Source organism: Chiloscyllium plagiosum, chromosome 25 (genome assembly GCF_004010195.1).
Source record: "Chiloscyllium plagiosum isolate BGI_BamShark_2017 chromosome 25, ASM401019v2, whole genome shotgun sequence".
NCBI classification, from domain to species: domain Eukaryota; kingdom Metazoa; phylum Chordata; class Chondrichthyes; order Orectolobiformes; family Hemiscylliidae; genus Chiloscyllium; species Chiloscyllium plagiosum.
Window position 1 is genome coordinate 13,870,907 of NC_057734.1, and position 24,071 is coordinate 13,894,977.

The following is a 24,071-nucleotide window of genomic DNA, read 5'->3' on the forward strand; positions in this document are numbered from 1 at the left end:
CATTGGGTGCACAAGGAAATTGTTCACTTTCAGTGTAACTCTTTAAAGTACAGTCCCTGTTCATTAACACACGTTGCATTGTTTTTCTTCAGGTGTGATGCTCCAGAACAGAAACAAAATGTTCCAATAGGGACACTTCGAAAAGAGGTGAAATCGCATGAGGAGAAAATACAGGCACAACAAAAGAAGTTGGAAGCATTGAAGGTATTCTTGGTGCATGAAAGTGAATTTGATGTGAAAAGAACAATTATATTTATTCCCATTTTGATTTTCACATAATTTAAATGTTGAAGTATATGAGCTGAAACCTACAAACTGAATCTTGAATATGAAAGATCCCAAGGCCCCTTTCTGAAGAGGCAAAGATGTTGCCATGTCATGTCTGAAGCTTTTATCCCTCAATTACACTGCAAAACAATCTCTCTTACCACATTGCTGTTTATGAAGTCTTGATGAACTAAAGTGGATACTACATTTCCTACATTACACAGTTGCTGTATTTCATTGCCTTTAAAGCTGTTTGAGGCATTAAGTTCAGAAGATGTGATATATAAAAATGAATCTTTTCATTTTGATGTGAACACTGGCATTTATTTAATAGCATTAAATTCCTTCATCTAGATAAGCAGATAAAAGTTTTTTTAAAAATCTCTTTCAATCAAAAAAAAATTACTTGCCCTTAGATTAGTTTTTAGTTATTTTTTAACAAAATCGTTTGGAGATGTTACTTATTTGCATCCCATTCTGCCTCCAAACTCTAAACTGACTTTGTGTCCTGCAGTTTGAGCCATGTTGCTCACTTTTCAGTTTGTCATCTGAAGGCCAGCTAAATTAACCCAGGGAGTTTATCGAACAGTTTCTTAAAAAAAAAAAGAATAAATGGTAAGAATGCCACAATGAAGGTTTTACAGTAATTGTGCTGCTGTTTATTTGTAAGTTCTAATTGTCAAGTTAAACCATCTCTAAATAGCAACTGCTATTGATAGTTGTGATGCTAAATTAAACCAAACACTTAAGGGACAGTCTTTATCTCACGCTTCATGAAAGCTGAGTAACCTACTTAAGGTATAGTGGATTCAGAAAAGTCTCAACTTTTTCCAACCCTTAACAATTTAATTAAGATTGATTTAATGCTTTTTCAAAGTGACTCAGACCAAACATTTTTAAATAACTAGTAATTAAGACAATTACTGCCAATCAAACACATTTGAATTGAACGGTTTTGCTCTATTACTTGAGTATTAGAATGATAGAATCTGCAGAGTGTGGAAACACACCATTTGGCTCATCAAGTCCACACTGACCCTCTGAAGGGCATCCCATCCAGACTCACCACTTTTCTTTGTTCCCTGTAACCCTGCATTTCCCATGTCTAGTACATGTAGCCGGCACATCCCTGGACACTATAGTGAATTTAACATCGCCAATCCACCTAACCTGCATATCTTTGGACTGTAGAAGGAAACCAGAGTACCTCAAAGAAACCCATGCAACATGGGGAGAATGTGCAAACTCCACACAAACAGTTGCCCAAGGGTGGAATTGAACCTGGGTTCCTGGTGCTGAGAGGCAACAGTGCGAACCATTGACTCACTGTGCTATCCCTTGCACAAGGTGAAACAGGATTTGTACCAAAATGCTTTGTGTGGGAAGTTGATATTTATCACGAAACACTAATGGGAACAAATACCATGCTAAATCAAAGACAAAAATACTTCTTGTTTTCTCAGTGTAAGATATCTGCAGAGAATTTAAATGTTTCTACAATAACTTTCAAGAAAAAAATTACAGGAAATTAAAATGTATTCCTGTACAGTTTCTCTTTTATTTTGACCTTGTCAGTTAAAGTGGGTTTATTTGGCTATTTAATTTTGGAGAAGGATTTTTATTTTTAATTTTATTTATTTCCAGAAAAATATGCCTATCCGTTCACAGGCAGATTTAAAAAAATTGCCACTGGAAGTCAGCAGCAAACCCTTGCTGGAGGTGAGTAATGCCAGTTTCATACAAGGGCCGTGGATTCTAACGAGTGGAAGAGTTAGGGGTTATATGTTATTTAAATTTTAATGGTAACTCAGTACAATGTGGGGATATCTCATGGGTACAGTATGTGAATTAGATGTGAAACTGCAACTGTTGTTCAAACCTTGTACACCAGGAATTTTAATTTTACCATATTTTGTATTTAAGCAATGGGAACACCCTTTGGTCCAGTCCATCCACTCCAACCAGACATCCCAATCTGACCCTAGTCCTATTTGCCAGCAATTAACCCATATCCCTCTAAACCCTTCCTATTCATACGCACATCCAAATGCCTTTTAAATGTTGTAATTGTACTCATCTCCACCACTTCCTTTAGCACCACCTTCTGCATGAAAAAGTTCCTCTTTACCTTTTGCTCCTGACACATAGTCCAAATATGTGGTCTCTGAATTCTGACTTACTAATTTCTCCTTAATCAATTTTAGCAGTCCTCTCACTTATTGCCCAAAAACTGATTCAAATAGACTGAATTTAGAACAATGAACAAAGAGAACAAAGAAAATTTACAGCCCATGAACAGGCCCTTTGGCCCTCCAAGACTGAGCCAATCCAAATCAACTGTCTAAACCTGTCGCCCAGTTCCTAAGCATTTGCATCCCTTTGCTCCCCACCTGCTCGTGCATCTGTCCAGACACATCTTAAATAAATCTACCGTGCCTGCCTTTACCACCTCTGCTGGTATTGCGTTCCAAACGCCCACCACCCTCTGTGTGAAGTAGTTGCCACGTGTATCCCCCTTAAACTTTCCACCTCTCACCTTGAAAGAGTGACTTCTCATTATTGAATCCTTCACCCTGGGAAAAAGCTTGTCTTTATCCACCCTGTCTATACCCTTCATGATTTTGTAAACCTCAATCAGGTCCCCCCTCAATCTCCTTTTTTCTAATGAAAATAAAACTAACCTACTCAATCTCTCTTCATAGCTAGCACCTTTCATACCAGGCAACCTCCTCGTAAACCTTCTCTGCTCCCTTTCCAAAGTGTCCACGTCCTTTTGGTAATGTGGCGCCCAGAACTGTACACCGTATTCTAAATGCGGCCAAACCAATGTCTTGTACAATTTTAACATGACTTGCCAGCTCTTCTACTCAATACCCCATCCAGTGAAGACAAGCATACTATATGCCGCCTTGACCATTCTATCCACCGGTGCAGCAAACTTCAGGGTACAATGGACCTGCATTCCCAGATCTCTCTGCCTGTCAACTTTTCCCAAGGTTCTTCCGTTCATTGTATAATTCTCTCTAGAATTAGTCTTGCCTAAATTAATCACCTCACATTTGTCTGGATTGAAAACCATCTGCCACTTTTCTGCCCAACTCTCCAGTCTATCTATATCCTTCTATATTGTCTGGCAGTCCTTTATGCTTTCTGCTACTCCACCTACTTTAATCAATTCATTTGGTGCATCTCTGAAAAAGGACAAATGGAATTCCTTTATCCCAATCATCTGGATAGTCTTGACTACAATCCCTCAACATGGTCTTTAATGTCTGATGCCACCTTTTCAGCGCTCCCTGTGATTCTGTATGGTATGCAATAGATTTGAATTGTTTATTCTTAAGCTGTCCATAACTTCCTTGAATAATTTTGATGTGAAGTTTGACCCTTGATCTAATTTGTGTTTCTGTGGGTCGTTCATAGCTAGTGAAAAATTTGAGTAGCTCCTCCACAATCTTTTTAGCTGTAATATTATATAATGGAACGGCCTCTGGAAATCTAGTGGACACGTGCATTATTGTTAACCAATACTGATTCCCACTTTTTGTTTGACATAAGGGTTCGATGCACTCAACAGTATATTCCTGTTAGGGTGAAAGGAAAGGCTGGTAGGTATAGGGAATGCTGGATGACGAAAGAAACCGGGTTTGGTTAAGAAAAAGAAGGAAGCATATGTCAGGTATAGACAGAAGAAATCGAATGAATCCTTAGAGTATGAAGGCAGTAGGAATATACTTAAGAGGGAAATCAGGCGGGCAAAAAGGGGACATGAAATAGCTTTGGCAAATAGAGTTAAGGAGAATCCAAGGGTTTTTACAAATACATTAAGGATAAAAGGTTAACCTAGGGAGAGATTAGGGCCCTTTAAGGATCAGCAAGGCGGCCTTTGTGTGGAGCCACAAGAAATGGCGGAGATACTAAATGAGTATTTTGCATCAGTATTTACTGCGGAGGACATGGAAGATATAGAATGTAGGGAAATAGATGGTGACATCTTGAAGAATGTCCACATTTACAGAGGAGGAAGTGCTGGATGTCTTGAAAAACATAAGTGGATAGTTCCCCAGGACCTGATACTCTGTGGGAAGCTAGGGAAGTGATTGCTGGGTCCCTTGCTGAGATACTGTATCATCGATAGTCAAAGGTGAGGTACCGTAAGATTGGGTGTTGGCTAATGTGCCACTGTTTAAGAAGGGTGGCAAGGACAAGCCAGAGAACTATGGACCAGTGAGCCTGACCTCAGTGGTGGGCAAGTTGTTGGAGGGAATCCTGAGGGACAGGATGTACAAATATTTGGAAAGGCAAGGACTGATTAGGGATAGTCAACATGGCTTTATGTATGGGAAATCATGTCTCGCTAACTTGTCTCAGTAACATGATTAATGAAGGCAGAACGGTGGACGTGATCTATATGGACAAGTTTCCTCCGCGGAGATTGGTTAGCAAGGTTAGATCTTATGGAATACAAAGAGAACTAGCCATTTGGACACAACTGGCTCAAAGATAGAAGACAGAGGGTGGTGGCAGAAGGTTGTTTTTCAAAGTTGGAGGCCTGTGACCAGTGGAGTGCCACAAGGATCGGTGCTGGATCCTCTACTTTTCATCATTTATATAAATGATTTGGATATGAGCATGAAAGGTATAGTTAGCAAGTTTGCAAATGACACCAAAATTGGAGGTGTAGTGGACAGTGAAGAAGATTACGTCCGATTACAATGGGATCTTGATCAGATGGGCCAACGGGCTGAGAAGTGGCAGATGGAGTTTAATTTAGATAAATGCGAGGTGTTGCCTTTTGGGAAAGCAAATCTTAGCAGGATTTATACACTTAATGGTAAGGTGCTAGGGAGTGTTACTGAACAAAGAGACCTTGGAGTGCAGGTTCATAGCTTCTTGAAAGTGGAGTCACAGGTAGATAGGATAGTGAAGGTGGCATTTGGTATGCTTTTCTTTATTGGTCAGAGTATTGAGTACAGGAGTTGGGAGGTCATGTTGCAGCTGTACAGGACATTGGTTAAGACACAGTTGGAATATTGCATGCAATTCTGGTCTCCTTCCTATCGGAAAGATGTTGTGAAACAGAAAAATTTACTAGGATGTTTCCAGGGTTGGAGGATTTGGACTATAGGGAGAGGTTGAATGGCTGGGGCTATTTTCCCTGGAGCATTGGAGGCTGAGGGGTGACCTTATAGAGGTTTATAAAGTCATGAGGGACATGGATAGGATAAATAGATAGTCTCTTCCCTGGGGTGGGGGAGTCGAGAGCTTAGGGGTAGGTTTAGGGTGAGGGGAGAAAGATATACAAGAGACCTAAGGGGCAACCTTTTCATGCAGAGGGGTGGTAATTGTATGCAATGAGTTGCCAGAGGAAGTGGTGGAGGCTAGTACAATTGCAACATTTAAAAGGCATCTGGATGGGTATACGAATAGGAAGGGTTTGGAGGGACATGGGCCGGGTGCTGGCAGGTGGGACCAGATTATGTTGGGATATCAGGTCGGCAATTAAGACTCTTGTAAAAGGTTCCTCAAATGCAGGAGTAGACCTTAAAGGTGCAGTTTTATTACTGCTTATGGTTTTCTGATTGCCTGACGTGCATGACATGTCTGGTAAAATTCAATTACGTTCTCGTGCAGTCCAGGCAGGTAAAAATGTTTTTGTATTTTAGTTTGAGATTTTCTGATCCCTAAATGACCCCCTATTGGTAGTTAATGTGCTACCCGCAACACCACCTTTCTGTAAACTCCTGGCAATACAACTTGGAGTCATAGAGAAGTACAGCATGGAAACGGACCTTTCGATCCAACTCATCCATGCCGACCAGATATCCCAACCTAATCTAGTCCCATTTGCCTGCACTTGGCCCATATTCTCCTCCCCCCGCCCCCCCCCCCCCCCCAAACCCTTCCTATTCATAACTTCAGCCCATTTCTTATCGTCCCGAATGTACAATGGTATTTTTAATGTGGTAGCTCTTCAGGCTGCATCGAGATTCTTCCGTGTATGCCTTTTGATACAATTGCTTTAAATTTTCATCTTTCTGCTGTAACTCATTAATTTCTTTGAACTAAAGATGTCTGCTTTGTCATCTGTTTGCTCCTGGTTTGTCTCAACCATTTGATCAGCAGGGTATTTGCTCATTCCACGTCAACGTTCTTATCTGTACTGTTTGATTTCTCTTGTTTTAAGTGATGACTTTGTGACCCTCATTACCACAATCAGGAAAAGTTCCAGGATATGCATCCAGCACTAGTTCAGTTGCCCAAGTTTCCACTGGGTTTTCAACCACAGTAAATGGCACTCCTACCTGTTATATTGTTAGCAAGGACAAATTGTATTCCTGGACCTGAGAGTTTGTCCAGTATTCCTACCCTGACTTCTCCACTTTTCACTGGACTGATTAACCTCATTTTACATAATTGAGAGCTTGTCGCACCATGAATTCCTGTTACTAGCACTTTTTCTGGCAGAGTCCTTCAGAGATATATATCTCCTCATCTTTCGGTATCAAAGATTGAGAGGATCCTGTATTTCTTAATATTGTAACCTCTACCTGCTGCCGCTAGCTGATGCAAGTAAACTTTACCTTCGCAGGTATATGATTTAGGAAAGTCGGGCACTTCCTCCTTAACCAACTTCCTAACAGATTGTACATTCTGGTGCAGAGTTTTAGCCTCCACTGTGCTTTCTGTTACCACTCGAACAAAATTCACTGGCTTATCCTGTTTTCCTAACTCAGCAACATTGATTTCACGTGGCCTACTTTATTGCAGTGAAAACACTAGAGCTTTTCAACTTTTCTTTCTCCTTCAAGAGTTTCCATTTTAACCTGTTATGTTATCTTTATGATCTTCACTGAGATCTGCCTGTACCTTTAATGTGAGGATTTCTCTTTTCACCCTCACTGATTGAAACTGATGTTGGAAGCTAAACTTTGATTTATGGACCAACTCATAATCATCCATTTCAGCTGCTAATCTTGTTGTATTAACTCTCTGCTCTTCCACATAAGTTCTCACTACCTTAGGAAGTCAATTTTTTAACTCCTCCAAAATAATTATCTAGGAGCGCCATAGGTTTGTTCTGTTTTTAGTGCCCTTATCCACTTTTCAAAATTATTTTGTTTGATCCTTTCAACCTCCATGTAGGTTTGACCAGGGTCCCTCCTCAGATTCCTGAAATGCTGTGTGTAGGCTTTTGGCGCAAGCTCAAAGGCACTTAAGATGGCTTTCTTCAGCATCTCATATGCCCCAGACATCTTCTGTGATAGTGAAACGAATACCTCACTATCTCTCCGTACAAGTTTTGTTTGAGCTAACGAAAGTCACTTCATTTGTTTAGCCACCATCACAAATTAGATGAAAAAGGATTCTACGTCCTTCTCTTCAAATCTAGGCAATGCTTGGATATATTTAACCATATTTTCACCAGGCCTTTAAACACGATGGGTTTGTTCATCCTCACTCTCTCCCTTACTCAGCTTTTACCTTCAGTCACTTTCTCCAGCCCTTAAAAGCTGACTTTCCTGTCCAAGTGCCAATTTCTGCAATTCACACTCCTTCTCTTTCTTCCTTTCCTCCCTCTCCTCTTCTCTTTTTTTTTGTTCTGCTAAAGTGATTTGTTCTTTTTCTCTTAGCTTTGCTTTTAATCGTAATTCAAACAGTTTCATTTCTTTTGTGTTTTCCTTGTCTTTTGTCTCTAACTCAAGCTGATTAATTTTCAATTGAATTTTAGCCATCTCCCCACATTCTGGCATTTCCAGCAAATTTAAATGCTGATCTATTACTGTAAGTATCTTTCCGTTCCTCATGAAAAGAGGCAGCTCCAACTGTAGCTTGACTGCCAATTCCAGCAGCTTTTCCTTGTTCACCTTTGGTAAAGCCCCCAAAGTCATTTCTTCCATCCCCAGAAAACTCTTAGTGACTGAAAGAGCCATTGCTGTCCCACTCACTGTTTAAACCAACTAAAATAAACACCCAGAACAAAAGACACAAACACCTACCACTCGCTGCCTAATCCCAAAAGAGCCTCCAATCTGTTATAGACCAGGCCCAACCCCCTCAAAACATTTTAAAAAGGTAGCCCAGAACCTAACTTTTCTAGTTGTTTTAAGCAGATGTAAAGTGGATATTCCAGAAGGAATGCAGCTGTCCCAGCCACTCAGTTTTAAACAAAACAGTATTTATTTACACATGAACAAAAGAAAACCGAATTTAGATTAACATGCCTATTTAAAAACCCAATCGACTCTATTGCAACTTAATGATGCTGTTCCAAATACTTGCAACGTCCCCATAAGCGCCCCCTTGGCACAAAAGGTAAAATCAAACACCGGCCCTTACAAGGGAGATGTCAGAGGAGAGGGGATCAACATGGAGCTGTTTCTTTGACCAGCAGCCTCAAAAAACTGACTGCTTGGTAAAACCAAACCAGAGAAAAGCCAAGCTGGGAGACTGGCCACTCTCCATTCATTGTACAAGTTGTTTTTAAAACTTGAAAGCCTTTTCCCTGGGGCAGTATCTGTTGGCTGTAATCAAATTGGCCCTAATACCCGTACAAACCCGACCCGTCGGAATCTATGTGGTTACGATTCCTCTGAGAAATAAACAAGAACAACCTAACATTATTAAAGGAGCAGCATCGCTACAGCTATTAATTTGTCAAAAAGTCTTGTTTGCGAAGTGTTGACTCCTTTTTTCAGAGATGGCTTTCAATTGCTTTCAATTCCTATGTGTTCATCTTTGTCCCTGTACAGTTTATTCCAGGCAGCATTATTGTTGCTTCTTTCAATCTGTGAACAGATATTAATGTTCTGAAGTTCATCATAGCACATAATCACTAGCTTTATCATATGTCTTTGTTTTTGATTACATATTGTCTTTGATAAGCCTCTGTTAACCACATTTGGTTCATCCTTCTTGAGTGCTTTCAAATAGTGGCCACTAGAATAGTTTTCTTTTAACAACTTACCTCAAACCTTTGTATTTTGTTTCCTCGCAAATCCTTAAAACATGATTAATTGATTTGTGTTTAGGATAGACATTTCAGCTTCTGATTTCACATCTGGTTCTGAGTTCTATAGCTGAATGATTGATTGTGCTAGAATCAAAATTGAATGTTCAAGACGATTTGCCAATTGGATGATGCCAAAAGCAGCATATCTTTAGCTCTGTGGTGCTAATAGGAGGAATGCATTCTTGTTTACTTGTCTCCAATATAGCCCTTTATCAGTACAATTATGATAGAGTTAAATGGAATAATTCTTCAAGACAAACTTCCTAACTTTTGTGAGGATTTCTCAGGTTAGCTATTGTGGGGCCTTTCTAAGGTTGATTGCTAATCGACTGTCTGCAGCAGAATACACCACTTGTGGTGTGAGCTCCACCATTAGGAGCTAGACTTCAAAATCTAAGCAAATTTCACATGGGGTCTTTGTAGTTTCTTGAGAAGTAGACCTCAATCTTATAGTTCAACAGAAATAAATGAGCACAGATCAGCACATCTGCAGTTTATTCTTCACCTAGTTTTTCTCACCTAGTTTCATGTGTGATATATGCTTTTGAAGCTTGAAGGGAAGAAGTGTGGACAGTTTTGAAAGCAAAAGTAATTTGAAGACTTTGAAATTACTATGATGACCACCAGGTAAAACTTTGTATTTCTATTTTCATAACTTAGTGTTTTACTTTGTAGGGACAGTCATCTGCAAGTAGTCAGCGACCACGATCACCACCTCTAGCTGATATAATCAAAAATGCTCCAAGTCACCCACCTCCAACAAAGTCCCAGACTTTACTGCGAAAGGGATCTGCAGCTAGATCTGTGGGCAAAGTCGTGACCCCACACACCAGCTTTAATAGTAAGAAAGCAGCAATCAACACAGGGCGACCCCAGCAACGGCCAACAATCTCTGCAAAACAAAAACCTTCCAAAGTTGGATCTCAGCCTTCTACTTCCACGAGGAATTCTCCTTCTATCTCTGCAAGCGTGAAGAGTCAACAATCGAAAGGAGCAAAAACCTTGGGACTCAGGAAAGACACTCTGAGTAGGGGAACACAGGTATTTAAAATAATTTTAAATGGATCTTTAAAGGAACCACTGAGAAATGGGCGGTTGAACTGAATTTTGAGTTAAGATTATAAGTTGAAAGCAGAATGTATGCCCTTAATTATTCAAACAAGATGTCTTAAACTGAACGTCGGATCAACATCTGTTGCAGTATTTGTTTCACCAGTCAATTGCCAATCTTTGCTTTGTGCCAAATCTGGTTGTATTTAATATTTGAGACTAGTTTTCCAGAATTCTGCTGACACCATCTTTTTGTTTGTCTTGCATTTTATATTAATTTGACAATATATTTCAGGCAGGATTCTCTTATAATGGTTAGCTGCTTTCCTATGTTACTTTCCAGCTATTGCAGGGAGTTTTCTGTAGTAAAGTGGTCTTAACTTTTCGAGTCATTGAGAATTTTGCTGGCTGCATGATGGACACTTGCAGGTTCAAAGCTGCTTATAATTCTCCTACAGCCCAGCAGGAAACAAAAAAAAGTTGATTAACAGCATTTTTATGCCTTAGTGTGTGAAGATGGCCATCAAAACTTCACACAAGTGTGCTAAAGCAGGAACTCCAATTCGTCATTTGCAGAATATTGTGCATAGATTATTACATACCAGTGCTGGACCAGATGCTTTTTTTTCCCTGAGGTACTAAGTAGAAGCTAGGTGTTTCCTGCAGCAATGAGAATGGACAGCCCAACAAAGTGATTTAGCCGCCACTTTTAGCAGATTTAGCAGGAGCTGGCATCTGAGGCTTTGCAGAGGCTATTGTTTCCTTTCAGCTAGGTTGCAGTGCTGATTAGACTTCCAAAATGGGAAGCAAAGCAACCTACCAGGGAAATGTTGTAGTCTTTCAATTGGTATATGCTTCCCAACAAACTCAAAATAATTACAAAACAGTGTTCCAAAAGTCTGGAAATTGTTGGGAGCTTTATGTCAATACTTCCTAATTCTAGAAGCCTTGTTTTATATTTTTAAAAATTACTTCTCCTTTACATAGTCTGCAGGGACACGAAAGAGGAATACAGCAATAGAAAGCAGTGAGGAAGAGGAAATGGAAGACGAGGAGGAAGAGGAGCAGGAAGAAAGGAAAGTGAAGATATCTGCAAAGGTTTCAGACTCGAAGCGCCTTAAAAAGGACATAGCCGATGTTGTGGAGGTAGTTCAGCAAACTGTTTTACGTGTATCCCTTCAGTAAATCTACACTCATTGTTTATCCACTCCTCTTCCTTTCTGTGGCTTCTTTGAGCCTTTCAATTACCTTTGAAGAAAACTGTCCCCTATTCATTATTTATTTATCTTTGCTTCCTGTAGATGCTGACTTTTGCTCGGTTATGTTTCCGTGTTTCTGGTCACCATTTTCCTTAAATTGTACTACTTACATCAGCCTAAAGGAGTAATGTTTTTTGTAGCTGAGTGTCCTCACACACTTTCCAGTTGAATGATGGGCCGCAACAACATTGCCAATTACTCTTCACAGCAAGTACATTTAAGACAATTTTAACAGCTCAGACTGCTAACTCCGCATAGACCAGGGTTGGAACCTGACACATTTCTGGCTAATATGGAGCTACAGCTCCCCATGTTGTCAAGTTAAGACATCAGTCAATATGTTTCTTTGAACACAATCACTTGAAGTTGAGTATCCAGGAGGTTGGGTCATTCAGAAAGAGGGCACAGGTCACTATGTCTCCTGAGAGTCACCAGTTTTGATCATATGTTTGTGGGGTGCATCTTGTTGCCTGGTCTTTCTCTCATCTCCCATACTACTTCACTCCCAATAGTGGTAGTTTTTTGCACCATTTATCCTCCCTTTCTCTCGACTTACTATTTCCTTGGTAGTAGAAGCAATTCTTAGGTCTGAATTATTATGTTGGGAGACTGGATGAGAGGAAAGGGAAGAAATAGGCCAAGATAGTTTTACTTGGTGCCATGCAGTCCTTTTACTTCAAGTACAATGTCCCAGAAAGCAATAAATCACTCAGGAAAAGGTCTTTTATGATTGGTCTTCTTGGACAATTGCAACATGGCAGGCAAACTAATGGTGACTGTTTAATGCTTGCATGTTAATTCTTCCTTTTTCTTGTTGAATCTAAATGAATATGTACACCTAGCCGTTGGCTCTTTGTGGATGGAGGCAATTTCTTTTATAAGTTCTTTTGTGTTTCCTCCTAGTCTAATTGTATTTTGTTATAGATTTCAGATAGTGGAGGAGAGCTTGAGGAGGTGGATGAGCCCAGCACTTCAAAAGGTGAGAATGCATTTCCATTCTCTGATCAAGTATATTCTTTGTCTTGTTAAATGTCAAAGAATGTCTAACTGGTGGAAATCGGTGGGTACCCTGCTGACTCGTGCAGTAAGATTCAGTAGGAAGAGTATTAACACTCGCCATATTAAGAGATGGGATATGACTCTGAAGGTCTCAAGTTATGAAAAACATCACTAGCAATATGTTCTTCAAAAGATTTTCTTCAATGCTTTGAGGAGCTCACACCTTTGTCAATTTTTTTTTGTTCCTCTTGTATAGATAGAGGGCTTCTTGTAGAAGTTAAGGTTAATAAGGAATGGCATACAGGCCGAGTCACTGATGTTGCAACAAGTAAGCAGTCAGTGCGATGGAAGGTCAAGTTTGATTACGTTCCAACTGCAACTACTCCAAGAGACAGATGGTGAGAATATTATTTTGTTTCTTGCTCCTAATTCATTTCTCCACTGTATGATACACAATAATACTATATTTTAATCTGGTGATCCCTGAGTAACCTAAAATCAACCTCAATTTTTTAAGTAGGGCCAGTAATTTGGAGCAGCAAGGTATCAGTCCATGAAACTGTTTTCCTTAGGAAGCCACATAAACAATGAAAATGCCTGAGAGTGGCAAACTACAAGTCCTGTTTGTGGAACCACTCTACCTATTCTTTCTCATCTTTCTATCTTCACTTTGGAACTAAGATTTGCAATCATTTATACCTGTGCCAGTGCTTCATAGCTAGACTTCTTCATCTTTCTTCAGTTTTTTTGCCTTCCTCCTGCAGCCCAGTGTCCTTTAGAATTTGAGCTCGTTGTCATGTAGCCACCATTTTATTTACTCTGTCTTATCTCCTGATTGGAGAAAGTGAGGTCTGCAGACGCTGGAGATCAAAGCTGAAACTTTATTGCTGGAACAGCACAGCAGGTCAGGCAGCATCTAGGGAACAGAAGATTCGACGTTTCGGGCACATGCCCTTCCTGAAGAAGGGCATGTGCCCGAAACGTCGAATCTTCTGTTCCCTAGATGCTGCCTGACCTGCTGTGCTGTTCCAGCAATAAAGTTTCAGCTTATCTCCTGATTAAATCATGTTGGTGTCTAATGTAAGTTCTTGACCCAGCACCTAAATAACTCAGTTTGAAAAAATCTGATCTGAGATAGTGAGGACTGCAGATGCTGGAGAGTCATGTCGATAAAATGTGGCACTGGAAAAAGCACAGCAGGTCAGACAGCATCGGAGGAGCAGCAGAGTTGATGTTTTGGGCAGCTGCTTCTCAGATATTGCCTGACCTGCTGTGCTCTTTCCAGTGCCACACAAAATCTTATCTCTGCTCATTTTGACTGTTCCATCTCAGTATTTAATAGTTTGAACTGAAAATACAAAATCTAACCTTTAATTGCAATAGCTTCTCACTATAATTCTGATCTGTGTGGCCTTCTGTAATGAAGTTGAATGTATATACCACTCTTATTTTTAAATATTTGTACTGATGATGTGCATTTTGAGATTAGATCATTATTTTACCTTTGATACTAAAATTGCAAACATGCAAGTTTTTGTCTGATAAAGTACGTAATAGGACTGAGACAACGAGAAAATCAGAGCAAAGGAAATGGAAAGAGTGTTGGATGCATAGTGTCTGATCTTCATCGTTAATTTGTTTGTCTGCTCTGGTTCCACATTCTTTAATATCATTGCCTGACAAAAACCTATCAGTCTCATTTTTACAACATTCAGTTGACCTAGCCTCAAGAGCCAAGGGAAGGAGAGTTTTAGATTTCCACTGCCCTTCTTTGGAGAGTATTCAGTCTTGAGAAACTTAGCTTAAATTTTAAAATGGTGTTCCTTGCTCTGGACTAAATTTCTCTACCCTCTTGTACCCTTTAATCTACTTGAGAATCTAAGTTATAACACAGCATAAGCATTTATACTTGAGAAAATTCAAACGCAGTCTATTTAACCTGTCCTTGTAAGTTGATTTTGTTTTCAGTCCATATATAATTCCCATCAGTCTGTCATGCACCCTTTCCAAGGTCATTGTCATGTTCTTCTGGTGCACTGCATAGAACTGGATACTGTACTCCAGATGCAGCCTAACCAGTGCCCATACACAATAACATAATTTCCATTCTGTATGAATTGGGCTAATATTCCATTGGCTTTTTATAATTTTATATTTTAGAAATTATTTAGAGTATGATATTAAATCACCAAAATCATCATAAAACGCAACTGTCCATCTGTTTTATTTCTTCAGTTCTCAAGTTGTACCATAATTTTTCCTTCAATCCATGCCCCTCCTTCAGTTTTTGCCTGCCTCTGTTGCTGTCTATCCTTGTGTGCATCTTGGTTAATCTATCTAACCTAGTTAGCCAGTCCTTCCCTAGTCCATTGGTAGGTATAAATCAGGACTGATTATAAATGCTAGCACAGCCAGCAACACCCACATCCCACGCATGATTGATTTTTTAAAAACTAAATTTTCTACCAATTTAGTTGCATTTTGTTCCTTCTAATTGAGCAGAAAACTCACTTCATAAATGTGGGTGCATCTGCCCATAATGAGTTTCTTTATCTTTGAAAAACTAGCTAACTATGATGGAACCAGTGAACAGAGGATAGTGATTGTATTTAGTTGTCATTTTCTTTGAATATTTTGTTATTGCAAGTTATTTTAATTGTTTCAGTTTGATATGTTTTATTCCTGCAGGGTTGAAAAGGGATGTATGGATGTACGGCTGATGAAACCACCATCTCCAGAATACCAGACGCCTGACACACTTGGCGTGGAGGAGGACATCTCTGTGGAAACAGGATCAACTTCGGACAGTACAAGGATGGAGCCAGACACTACACAACCAACAACCAGCAAAGAGACTGTGGAAGCGCTGGTGGTGAGCTTCAGGTGAGAGAATGATGGTTCGTTACCTGCTCCGTCCATGCCAAAATCAAAGAATATGTGTAAGAAAAACCTTAAATGTTATTTATGTAATCAATCATGATATCTTCATGATTTGGCAAAAAAATCAAGAAGGGGCATATTTCCATAATGTGCTTTTCTGTATCAGCTTCTTGAGGTTTGTTCTGGGATACATTGTGTACTGTTGGCTCTTACCCATGTGGGCAATTTTTTATGTTCAGTCCTAGATATTGATTATCAACAGCCTACTGTACCTTAGATGTTATGCTTCCAGTCACAGTTTAGTGTTCCCTTATCCATTTTCCAGCATGGATCACTGTAATGATTAGAAGCTGGAACCGTGGCTATGTTTGTTTTTAAATGCACTTCTTAATTTGGTTGTACATGTATACTAGATCCCAGGATGGTTTGCCTGACTGTGGTTACAGTTGAAGTTGACAGTTTCTTCATATTCTGTGAAACCAGCTAGATCTTCTGGGTCGTTACTATACTACATGTCCATTGATTAAGTGGCCAGGAGCATTCCCATCATTACTTTTAAGTTCATGTTTATGTGGTTACTTTCACAAACCAGCACCTGATATAGTCATTTGACTGCGAAGAGGTATTTTGCTAATCATAGAATTCCTACAGTGTGGAAACCGGTCCTTTGGCCCAATAAGTCCACACTGACCCTCCAAAGAGTAACCCATTCCCCTATCTTACATTTACCCCTGACTAATGCACCTAATCTACACATTCCTGAACATTATGGGCAATTTAGCATGGCCAATTTACCCTAACCTGCACATTTTGGATTTTGGGAGGAAACCAGAGCACCCAGAGGAAACCCACACAACATGGCGAGAACGTGCAAACTCCAGATAGACAGTCATCCAAGGCTAGAATCGAAGCCGTATCCCTGGCACTGTAAGGCAGCAGTGCTAACCACTGAGCCACCGTGCTGCTCATCTGTTCTCAGGTTTATTTGTAGTAGTTTAAGGATGAATATGGTTGCTCACAAAAATGTTCTCTTTTCTGTTTAGAAATGCATTGCGATATTTTCTACCACCAAATTACAGGATAACAAAGGAGGAGTTAAGTTCAATGACACCAGAAGAGTTGGCTTCATTCCCACTGGTACATTTTAGCATAAAGATGCAAATTGTTTACTTAATATCTTTACATTGCCTTTAGTGTACTGGCGGAGGTGAGGGATATGTGTTGACAAGGGCTAAAGACTTGCTACCTTGACTTCTCAAGTGATACAAATCCAGTATGATTTGTGCAAGTTTTCTGTTAGCTAAGTTAATGGCATTCTTGTCTGTAGGTTCAAGCCCCAACAAGAGTTGAGCGTATAAAATAGGGTCACTCTTGATTGGGGTACTGAAGTATTATCTTTTGTTTTTGAGGTAAGCCATCAATTTGTTCTGGTTGTTCAGATGAATAGAAAAGATCCTGTAACATATTTTGAAGTAAAATAAAATTCAATTAACAGCCTCTTGGAATAGCAAAACAATAATAAATGGTAACCACTTGCCACATAGCAAGCCATTGATCTAAATCAGTACTGCTGAGTGTCAGCTTGGATTTTGTGTTGTAGTTACTGGAGTTGGATTTGAACCCACAGCCTCCTTATTCAGAAGGGGAATTGTATTAAATGAACCAGTAGTTTCTGGATGGGGTAAAATGGCATATCAATGAAGTTGTTTTCTGTAACTGCTATTCTGAAATTACTTTTTTTCTTCTGTGCAAAAACAGAAGGATTATTTTGAACAGTACGAGGAGGGCCTGAAGAACCTCTGCACTGCGTATCAGACAAGGGCTGAAGAGCGTGTCCGAGCAACTGAGAAAAAGCTGCAGCAAAATGATGCAGAGCTGACAGATGCACAGGAAAAGCTCTGTAAATTGCGAAATAACATTGTAGAGTTGTTGCGGAAAGTACAAGAGGTAACGCTGCATGTTGAGCAAGTAAATGTTCACAGTACAGAGTGCTTAAGAACGAGGGAAGCTTGCTTATAGCTGTACTGCACTTGAAAAGTAGTTTCGAGCCCAAACTAAAAAGATCTGAATATTAAATTGAAATCTAAAATTGAGTTCTAATTACAACTAGACCATCTCATTTGAGGTCACAAGGATAACCTGTTGCAATTTGGAATGTCACACTGACCACTTCTATATTAAAGGATAGCCGGGGGTAAATGTAGAGTAGTGGGAGAATGGATGGTTACTCTTCAGAGGGTCGGTGTTGCGTTGTTGGGCCAAGTGGCCTGTTTCCACACTGTAGGGATTCTAAATATAAATCTTGATGCTATTATTTCAATAATTGCATCAAGACTTAAACAGAGCAGTACCAAGAATTTGAATTCTGCTGGAATACTTGGTTGTAAAATTTAAACACCATATGTCAGCATCAGCAGCTTGTATTTGCGTAACATCTTTAATGCAAGAAATCTCTCAGAATAGCTATCAGAATTTTGGCAAAGTTTAAATACATTTTAGGTGGCAAGGGAAGCAGTGAAAATGTAAAATCTGAGCGTGAAAATGTATTCCTTTATCTGGGTTTCAGCAGAAAGTGGGCTGAGAGCTCGTGCTGGATTTCATCAGTGTACTGGTCGAAGCATGTACAGTCTTCAGTGATGTCACCAAGAGGCAGTATGAGGAAAATAATGAGTCCATTTCTAGATCTCTCAACATTCAGCTCAAGTACAAATGTTCATTACAGAAATTATAACACCAAACAAACCATTTGGCCCACTGACTGTAAATGAGCTCTTATGGAAGCAGAGCTGAAAGCTTTGATACTTAACTCCAATGTTGTATGAAGTTTAGATAAATGTGAGGTGTTGCATTTTGATAAGGCAAACCAGGGTAGAACTTGTACAATTAATAGTAAGGCCCTGGGAATTTGACAACAAAGGGACCTAGGGGTAGTGGTGCATAATTCCTTGAAAGTGGAGTCACAGGTAAACAGGGTGGCAAAAAAGGCATTTAGCACCCTTGCCCTCATTGGTCAGAACATTGAGTATAGGAGTTGGGATATCATGTTGCTGTTGTAGAAGACATTGGTGAGGCCACTTCTGGATGACTGCGTACAATTGTGGTCGCTGTCCTATGGAAGGATGTTGCAGGGACTGGAGGGTTTGAGTCCTAGGGAGACTGAATCGGCTGGATTTCTTTTCCCATTGAGTGTTGGAGGCTGAGGGGTGACCTTGTAGAAGTTTAGAAAATCAGGAGCAGGATAGAAAGAATAGCCAGAGTCGTTTTCCCTGGATGGTGCGGCACGGGAGTCCAAAGCATAGAGGGCGTAGGTTTAAGGTGAGAGGACAGATTTAAAAAAGAACCGAGGGGTAACATTTTCACACAGTGGTATGTGTATGGATTGAGTTGCCAGAGAGAAGTAGGTGCAATTACAGCATTTAAAAGGCATCTAGATGGGTACGCCAATAAGAAGGATTTAGAGAGATGGAAGCTTAATGCTGGCAAGTGACATTAGGTCAAATTGGGATGTCTGGTTGGTGCCGACGTGTTGGTTGATGGGTCTGTTTCCATGCTGTAGGATTCTACAGAAAAATTGTTACTTTTTAAGATCATGAATTTTACACAGTGCATCACAACTAAATGCATCCATAGCATTTACTTACCTTCATTAGTTTCTGTAGCTGTACATGCAGATAAAATAATTGTGTGCTACGGAGAGAGGTTGGAGTGGATCTAGTGTTGTTTTCAGAAGTGAAAATGTGCCTTTAGGGCTACTTGTGTTGTTACTATTCCACAAGCAGTGGAATCCCCTGTCAATATAGTTTAGATCAGTACTAGAACTGTATCGGTTGCATTGTGAGATAGAATAGGTGGAAATACATGCATAACCTCTGAGAACAAGATAAAAACAAAGTATTGGAGGAAGTTAGATCTGGCAGCATTTATACAAATAGGAACAATTAAAATTGAGTCCAATATGGCTTCTCTTTGCAACTCAGAATCGTATTGGACTAGAATGCTCCACAAATGCTGTCATACCTGCTGACGTTCTCCAATTCGTCGTTTTTATGAGCTTTCTAGCATCCACAAGACTTTATTTTTCCTTAAAACAGTAGAATTTTATGGAAAGCATGCAACTTTAAGAAGTCTTTTGCAGGGAAAATTTCAGTGATTGTTAAATAGCTTGTCTTGAAAGAAGTTGAAATTCAGATAATAGAGATAAATGGTCAAAACTTGAGATTCTTAAAATGGACTATTCGGAGCCCATTTGGAATTTGCTATGGGTAGTCACATCTAGTGTTGATCATATTTTGGAGTTTGTTCACTCTAGTTCCGCTGGCAAAGACATATATTGACTGAACCATCTGGACCTACAAATATTTTCCCTGGTTGCTGATCAAAGCTTAGGTGCAACAATTGATCTCTGAGTAGACAGTCCTCCCAGTGGTCTCATCCTCGAGTACCATTTGAGTATTGGGAATGCATCTCTGTGAACAGCATGCCAAAGCAGCACTGTGCTGTGCTTAACTGTTTCAGTCTTGTTAAAGGTTTCCAATACTTGCTATGCATGAAGTTGTGTATTTGACTAAGATACTTAAGTGCCACAGAAGCAATGAAAAATGGAGTATATCTGGAGTCAGCTTCTGCATTAGAGATGAAAGCATTTTTAACATTATATTTACTTAGTGTCAGTTTATTTTAAATTAAGTCAGTTTTAAGAATTCTGTGTAATAAAGCATTGAGTAATGGTAATTGATCTTTATTTTTGCTTTAACAGGATATTGAAATTAACACAGATGATGAACTTGATGCGTATATTGAAGAACTAATCACAAAGGTGGACTGATGTGGATGCTACCATGCCTGCCACAAAGTGGGTCAGAAAGTCTGTTGGCACACTGCTGCAAAGTGGACTTTAAAAAAAGTTAGCAGTGTTTTAGAAAAGAGTTACTTCATTTTGAGGTTTTAGCTTTAAAGTTTTACACCTTGTTCATTGGGCTTGGAATTTTGTATTATATTTATTAAAAATACAACTGTACCATTTTTTTTGCCAGTCTATCTCCTGACCATACCTGACCGCTGTCTCTTCTCCCTGAAACCTTCTAGGTTTCTTGGCTACATGGACTACAGTTGTCTATTTGAAATTTGTGTACCTCTTGCAGGCTTACACCACTCCAAAAGCCTGCCCCACCATTCAGTAGAATCATGGCTGATCTAGCACTCCAGTTGTCTTGCATTTTCCCCATAACTGTTGATTCCCCTACTGATCAAAAATCTATCCAAGTCGGCCTTAATTGTACACAAGACGTTCAAAGATGCTGACATTTTAGGATCTGTTGCAGTGGGTACTGCCATCCCTCTGCCACCTCAGCACATTCTTTATGTGTTGGCCTTGATTGGTGGTGCTATACTCAAGCTTGGTCTTACCTTCATGACAAATGCATTTTTCAGTAGGGTTCAGTGCATTAGGAACAAGGTTAATATAGATCTTATTGCAAGACCAAAAGTTTACTTGCTCTTGGCTGAAATGTCAGTCCCATTGACATGCTAATGGGTCTTTAACTCTCACTTTTTAACTCCTAAGAGTCAACTGAACAATTTAAAGCCTGTGTTTAGCTCTCTTTGTGGCATTATCTTTTAGCAAGAATATATATATCCTCCTGCTTGTTCCTTCAGCTACCCCTCCCTTGTCTTCCCAAGGAAGACAAGTCTTATTAACAGCAGTGATATCAATTTGAGATCTGTGTGAATTCTAATATTCCAAGTTCCTATTTAGTTTGTTTTCTTTGAAGACAAAGAATTATCCTACAGGCTATGATTCCCCAATAAAAAAGAAGTGGAACAATCCATTTTGAGAGCACCTGTTCTTGCCTCTTCACCATTTTGGGTGAGCAGAGAGTATCCAAAAAGGGACTGTTCAGTCACAAATGCTGTTCAAAGACCACTCTGTCCCAACTCATGCCAGGCACTCCCCAGTTTGTCAGACCTGTCATTTGCACCAATTCACTTTCACGTCAGGACTTGGTAACTGGTATGACCTTGCAAATAACTGAATAGATTCATTTTCCAGATTTAAGAGAAGAACTCTCCTCCCAATTTCAGAAATGCAACAATTCTGAATACAAAAAGAAAGGTAATTAAAAACTATTGAGGTATTTCCTCTGGTCTAACGCAGGGACAGATGGAAAGGATAGACCAATTAAGTGTACATCCCATTCACTAACATACTTGCAATTATGAGCATTATCTGTGACATGGACTTGAAAAGCATGCAGATTCTTAGTTTACATTTCAATATAAAGACAGACCACAAATCAGAGACACCCTGAAGAAGAGTTACACCTGAAACGGCAACTTCTCCACCACCTGATGCTGCCTGGCTTGTGTTCTTCCAGTCTCTGCTTGTCTACCACAAATACAGATTTTAAGAATTTAGTAAAAGTAAATCTCATGCACTGTTACAGACCGTGTTTTGATCCCAGCTGGTGATAATACTGGGCAAGTCAGACCCTAGTCTTAAACTAACTTGTTTACCATGGTGTTCAGTCATGAACATATCTACAGGAGGCGGCTGATTAACTTTGCTGTTTTGTTAAAAGTATATTACACAAAAGGGTAAACAAAACTACACTCTACAAGAATTGTGTACAATGTTAATAAATGTGAAGTCATCCATTTCAGTAGGAATAACAATAAAAAGGACTATTACTTGAATGGTAAGAAACTGCAGAGGGACCTGGGTGTCTTTGTGCATGAATCACAGAAGATTGGTCTGCAGGTGCAACAGCTAATTAAGAAGGCAAATGGAATTTTGTTCGTCTTTTGCTAAAGCAGGGAGGTTATGTTGCAGCTGTACAGGGTGCTAGTGAGGCCGCACCTGGAGTATAGTGTACAATTGTGGTCTTGAGAAGGAATGTCCTGGCACTTGAAGGGGTACAGGGGAGGTTCATTAGGTTGGTTCCGGAGTTGAGGGGTTAGCTTATGAGGAGAGACTGAGTAGACCAGGATTATGTTCATTGGAATTTAGAAGAATGGGAGGCAGGAGGAGAGAGAATCTTGTAGAAACACAAAATTATGAAGGGAATAGATAAGATAGAAGTAGAGAGGATGTTTCCACTGTTGGATGAAACTAGGATAAAAGGCATAGCCTCAAAATTAGGGGGAGCAAATGGTTGTGAATCTGTGGAATTCCTTGTCCAGGAAGTACTTGAGACTTCCTCAGTAAATGTTTTTAAAGCTAAAATAGGTAATTTTTTGAACAGTAAAGGATTTAAGGGTTATGGTGAGAGGGTAGGTGAGTGAAACTAAGGCCATGAAAAAAATCAGCCATGATCTTATTGAGAGGGGGATCAGACTCTAATGACCAGATGGCCTATTCCTGCATCTAGTTCTTATGTTACAAATACCTGATATAAATATTCAAACTTTTTTCCCTCAACAACAACCTTACAGCTTATCAACCCCCATTGAAAGATCAGCCTACTCCCATTTTACAAGCTTTCAGTCAGCATGGCTAATAAGTAGTTTGTTTTTGGCACACCTCTGCATTTACTTGATCATTTTTCAGCTGGTATTTCTCGCTGAGACCCTTGGACTGCTATCACAATTAATTTTTTTAACAATGACTTCCTCAGATTCCTCTTTCACGTCATTCTGTTTCTGGAGCTTTTCTCTTGCTGACTATAAGCCACTCAGCTTATTTTTGTTATTTCCTGATTATTTTAGAGATTTAAGGCCTGTAACAGCAGCAACATTTTTTTCTCTTTGATTTGGTTCTTTATAAGAAACCTGGGTACACTCTGACCTTCTGGCTGATTCGATTTTTAGTAAAAATTATAGATTTCCGTCATGTGTCATAGGGGACTTCATTCCAAGGCACAACCCATCTCTCTTTTTTGTCTCTCTTCTACTCGTCGTTTCTCAGTGTTGAACTATTCACCTCAAGGATTTTTAAAGCACAAATTGCCAGATAACCTTTTTACCACTTGAAACTCAGAACAGAGACTAAAATTATATCTGTTCTTTTAAAAGTATACAAGAGATCCAAAATCAAGCTATAAATAGTACTGTCCATTTTAGCACCCAAGTTTTCAAATTAAAATAATATATCATGATCCTTCATCGTTTCTACAAATCAAACTGATGCTTTGTCCCCTATCCCTAGGTAAAGGCCTGAACAAGGAGATGTAAACATTTCCAACTCTTTAAAGCCAGTTACAACCTTATCAACCAAAACTGTATTAGTCAACAACCCAGTAATTGAATGAAATCACAGATGCACAGAAATCTGATGAAGGATGTGCTTCAGTTTGAGAAGACTATAAGAGAAAGAACTAGGCCATTCAGTCCATCAAGTCAGTTCACTAATCAAGAAGGTCATGGCTGATCTGATAATGATTATTTTCACTTTATCTTTTCTCCAATACCTTATCTTCCCTTGCTAATTAAAAATGTCTATTTCAGCCTTTCATCTATTTAATGATCCAGCCTCAACAGTTGTCTGCAATAAATTATTCCACAGATTCACCATCTTCAGCAGAAATCCCTCCTCCATCTCTGTCTTCATCTCAATAAAAGATTGCACATTTCTGCCCTCTTGTCCTGGCTTCTCCCACAAGGGGAAA

The 24,071-nt window shown here is 39.5% G+C and overlaps 1 protein-coding gene across 1 annotated transcript in view; it reads left to right on the forward strand.

Moving 5' to 3' along the window:
* morc2 (MORC family CW-type zinc finger 2) overlaps window positions 1-20,485 on the forward strand; it is a 93,340-nt gene extending 72,855 nt beyond the window's left edge. Inside the window, exons 17-26 of the mRNA XM_043715548.1 lie at window positions 93-204; window positions 1,912-1,986; window positions 9,956-10,321; window positions 11,318-11,476; window positions 12,514-12,568; window positions 12,845-12,986; window positions 15,277-15,471; window positions 16,512-16,605; window positions 17,227-17,415; window positions 20,225-20,485. Of these exons, the coding sequence (XP_043571483.1) occupies window positions 93-204; window positions 1,912-1,986; window positions 9,956-10,321; window positions 11,318-11,476; window positions 12,514-12,568; window positions 12,845-12,986; window positions 15,277-15,471; window positions 16,512-16,605; window positions 17,227-17,415; window positions 20,225-20,293 (1,456 nt within the window). The 3' untranslated portion in view covers window positions 20,294-20,485. The remainder of the gene's footprint in view (window positions 1-92; window positions 205-1,911; window positions 1,987-9,955; window positions 10,322-11,317; window positions 11,477-12,513; window positions 12,569-12,844; window positions 12,987-15,276; window positions 15,472-16,511; window positions 16,606-17,226; window positions 17,416-20,224) is intronic.
* Window positions 20,486-24,071: the final 3,586 nt, after the last annotated feature.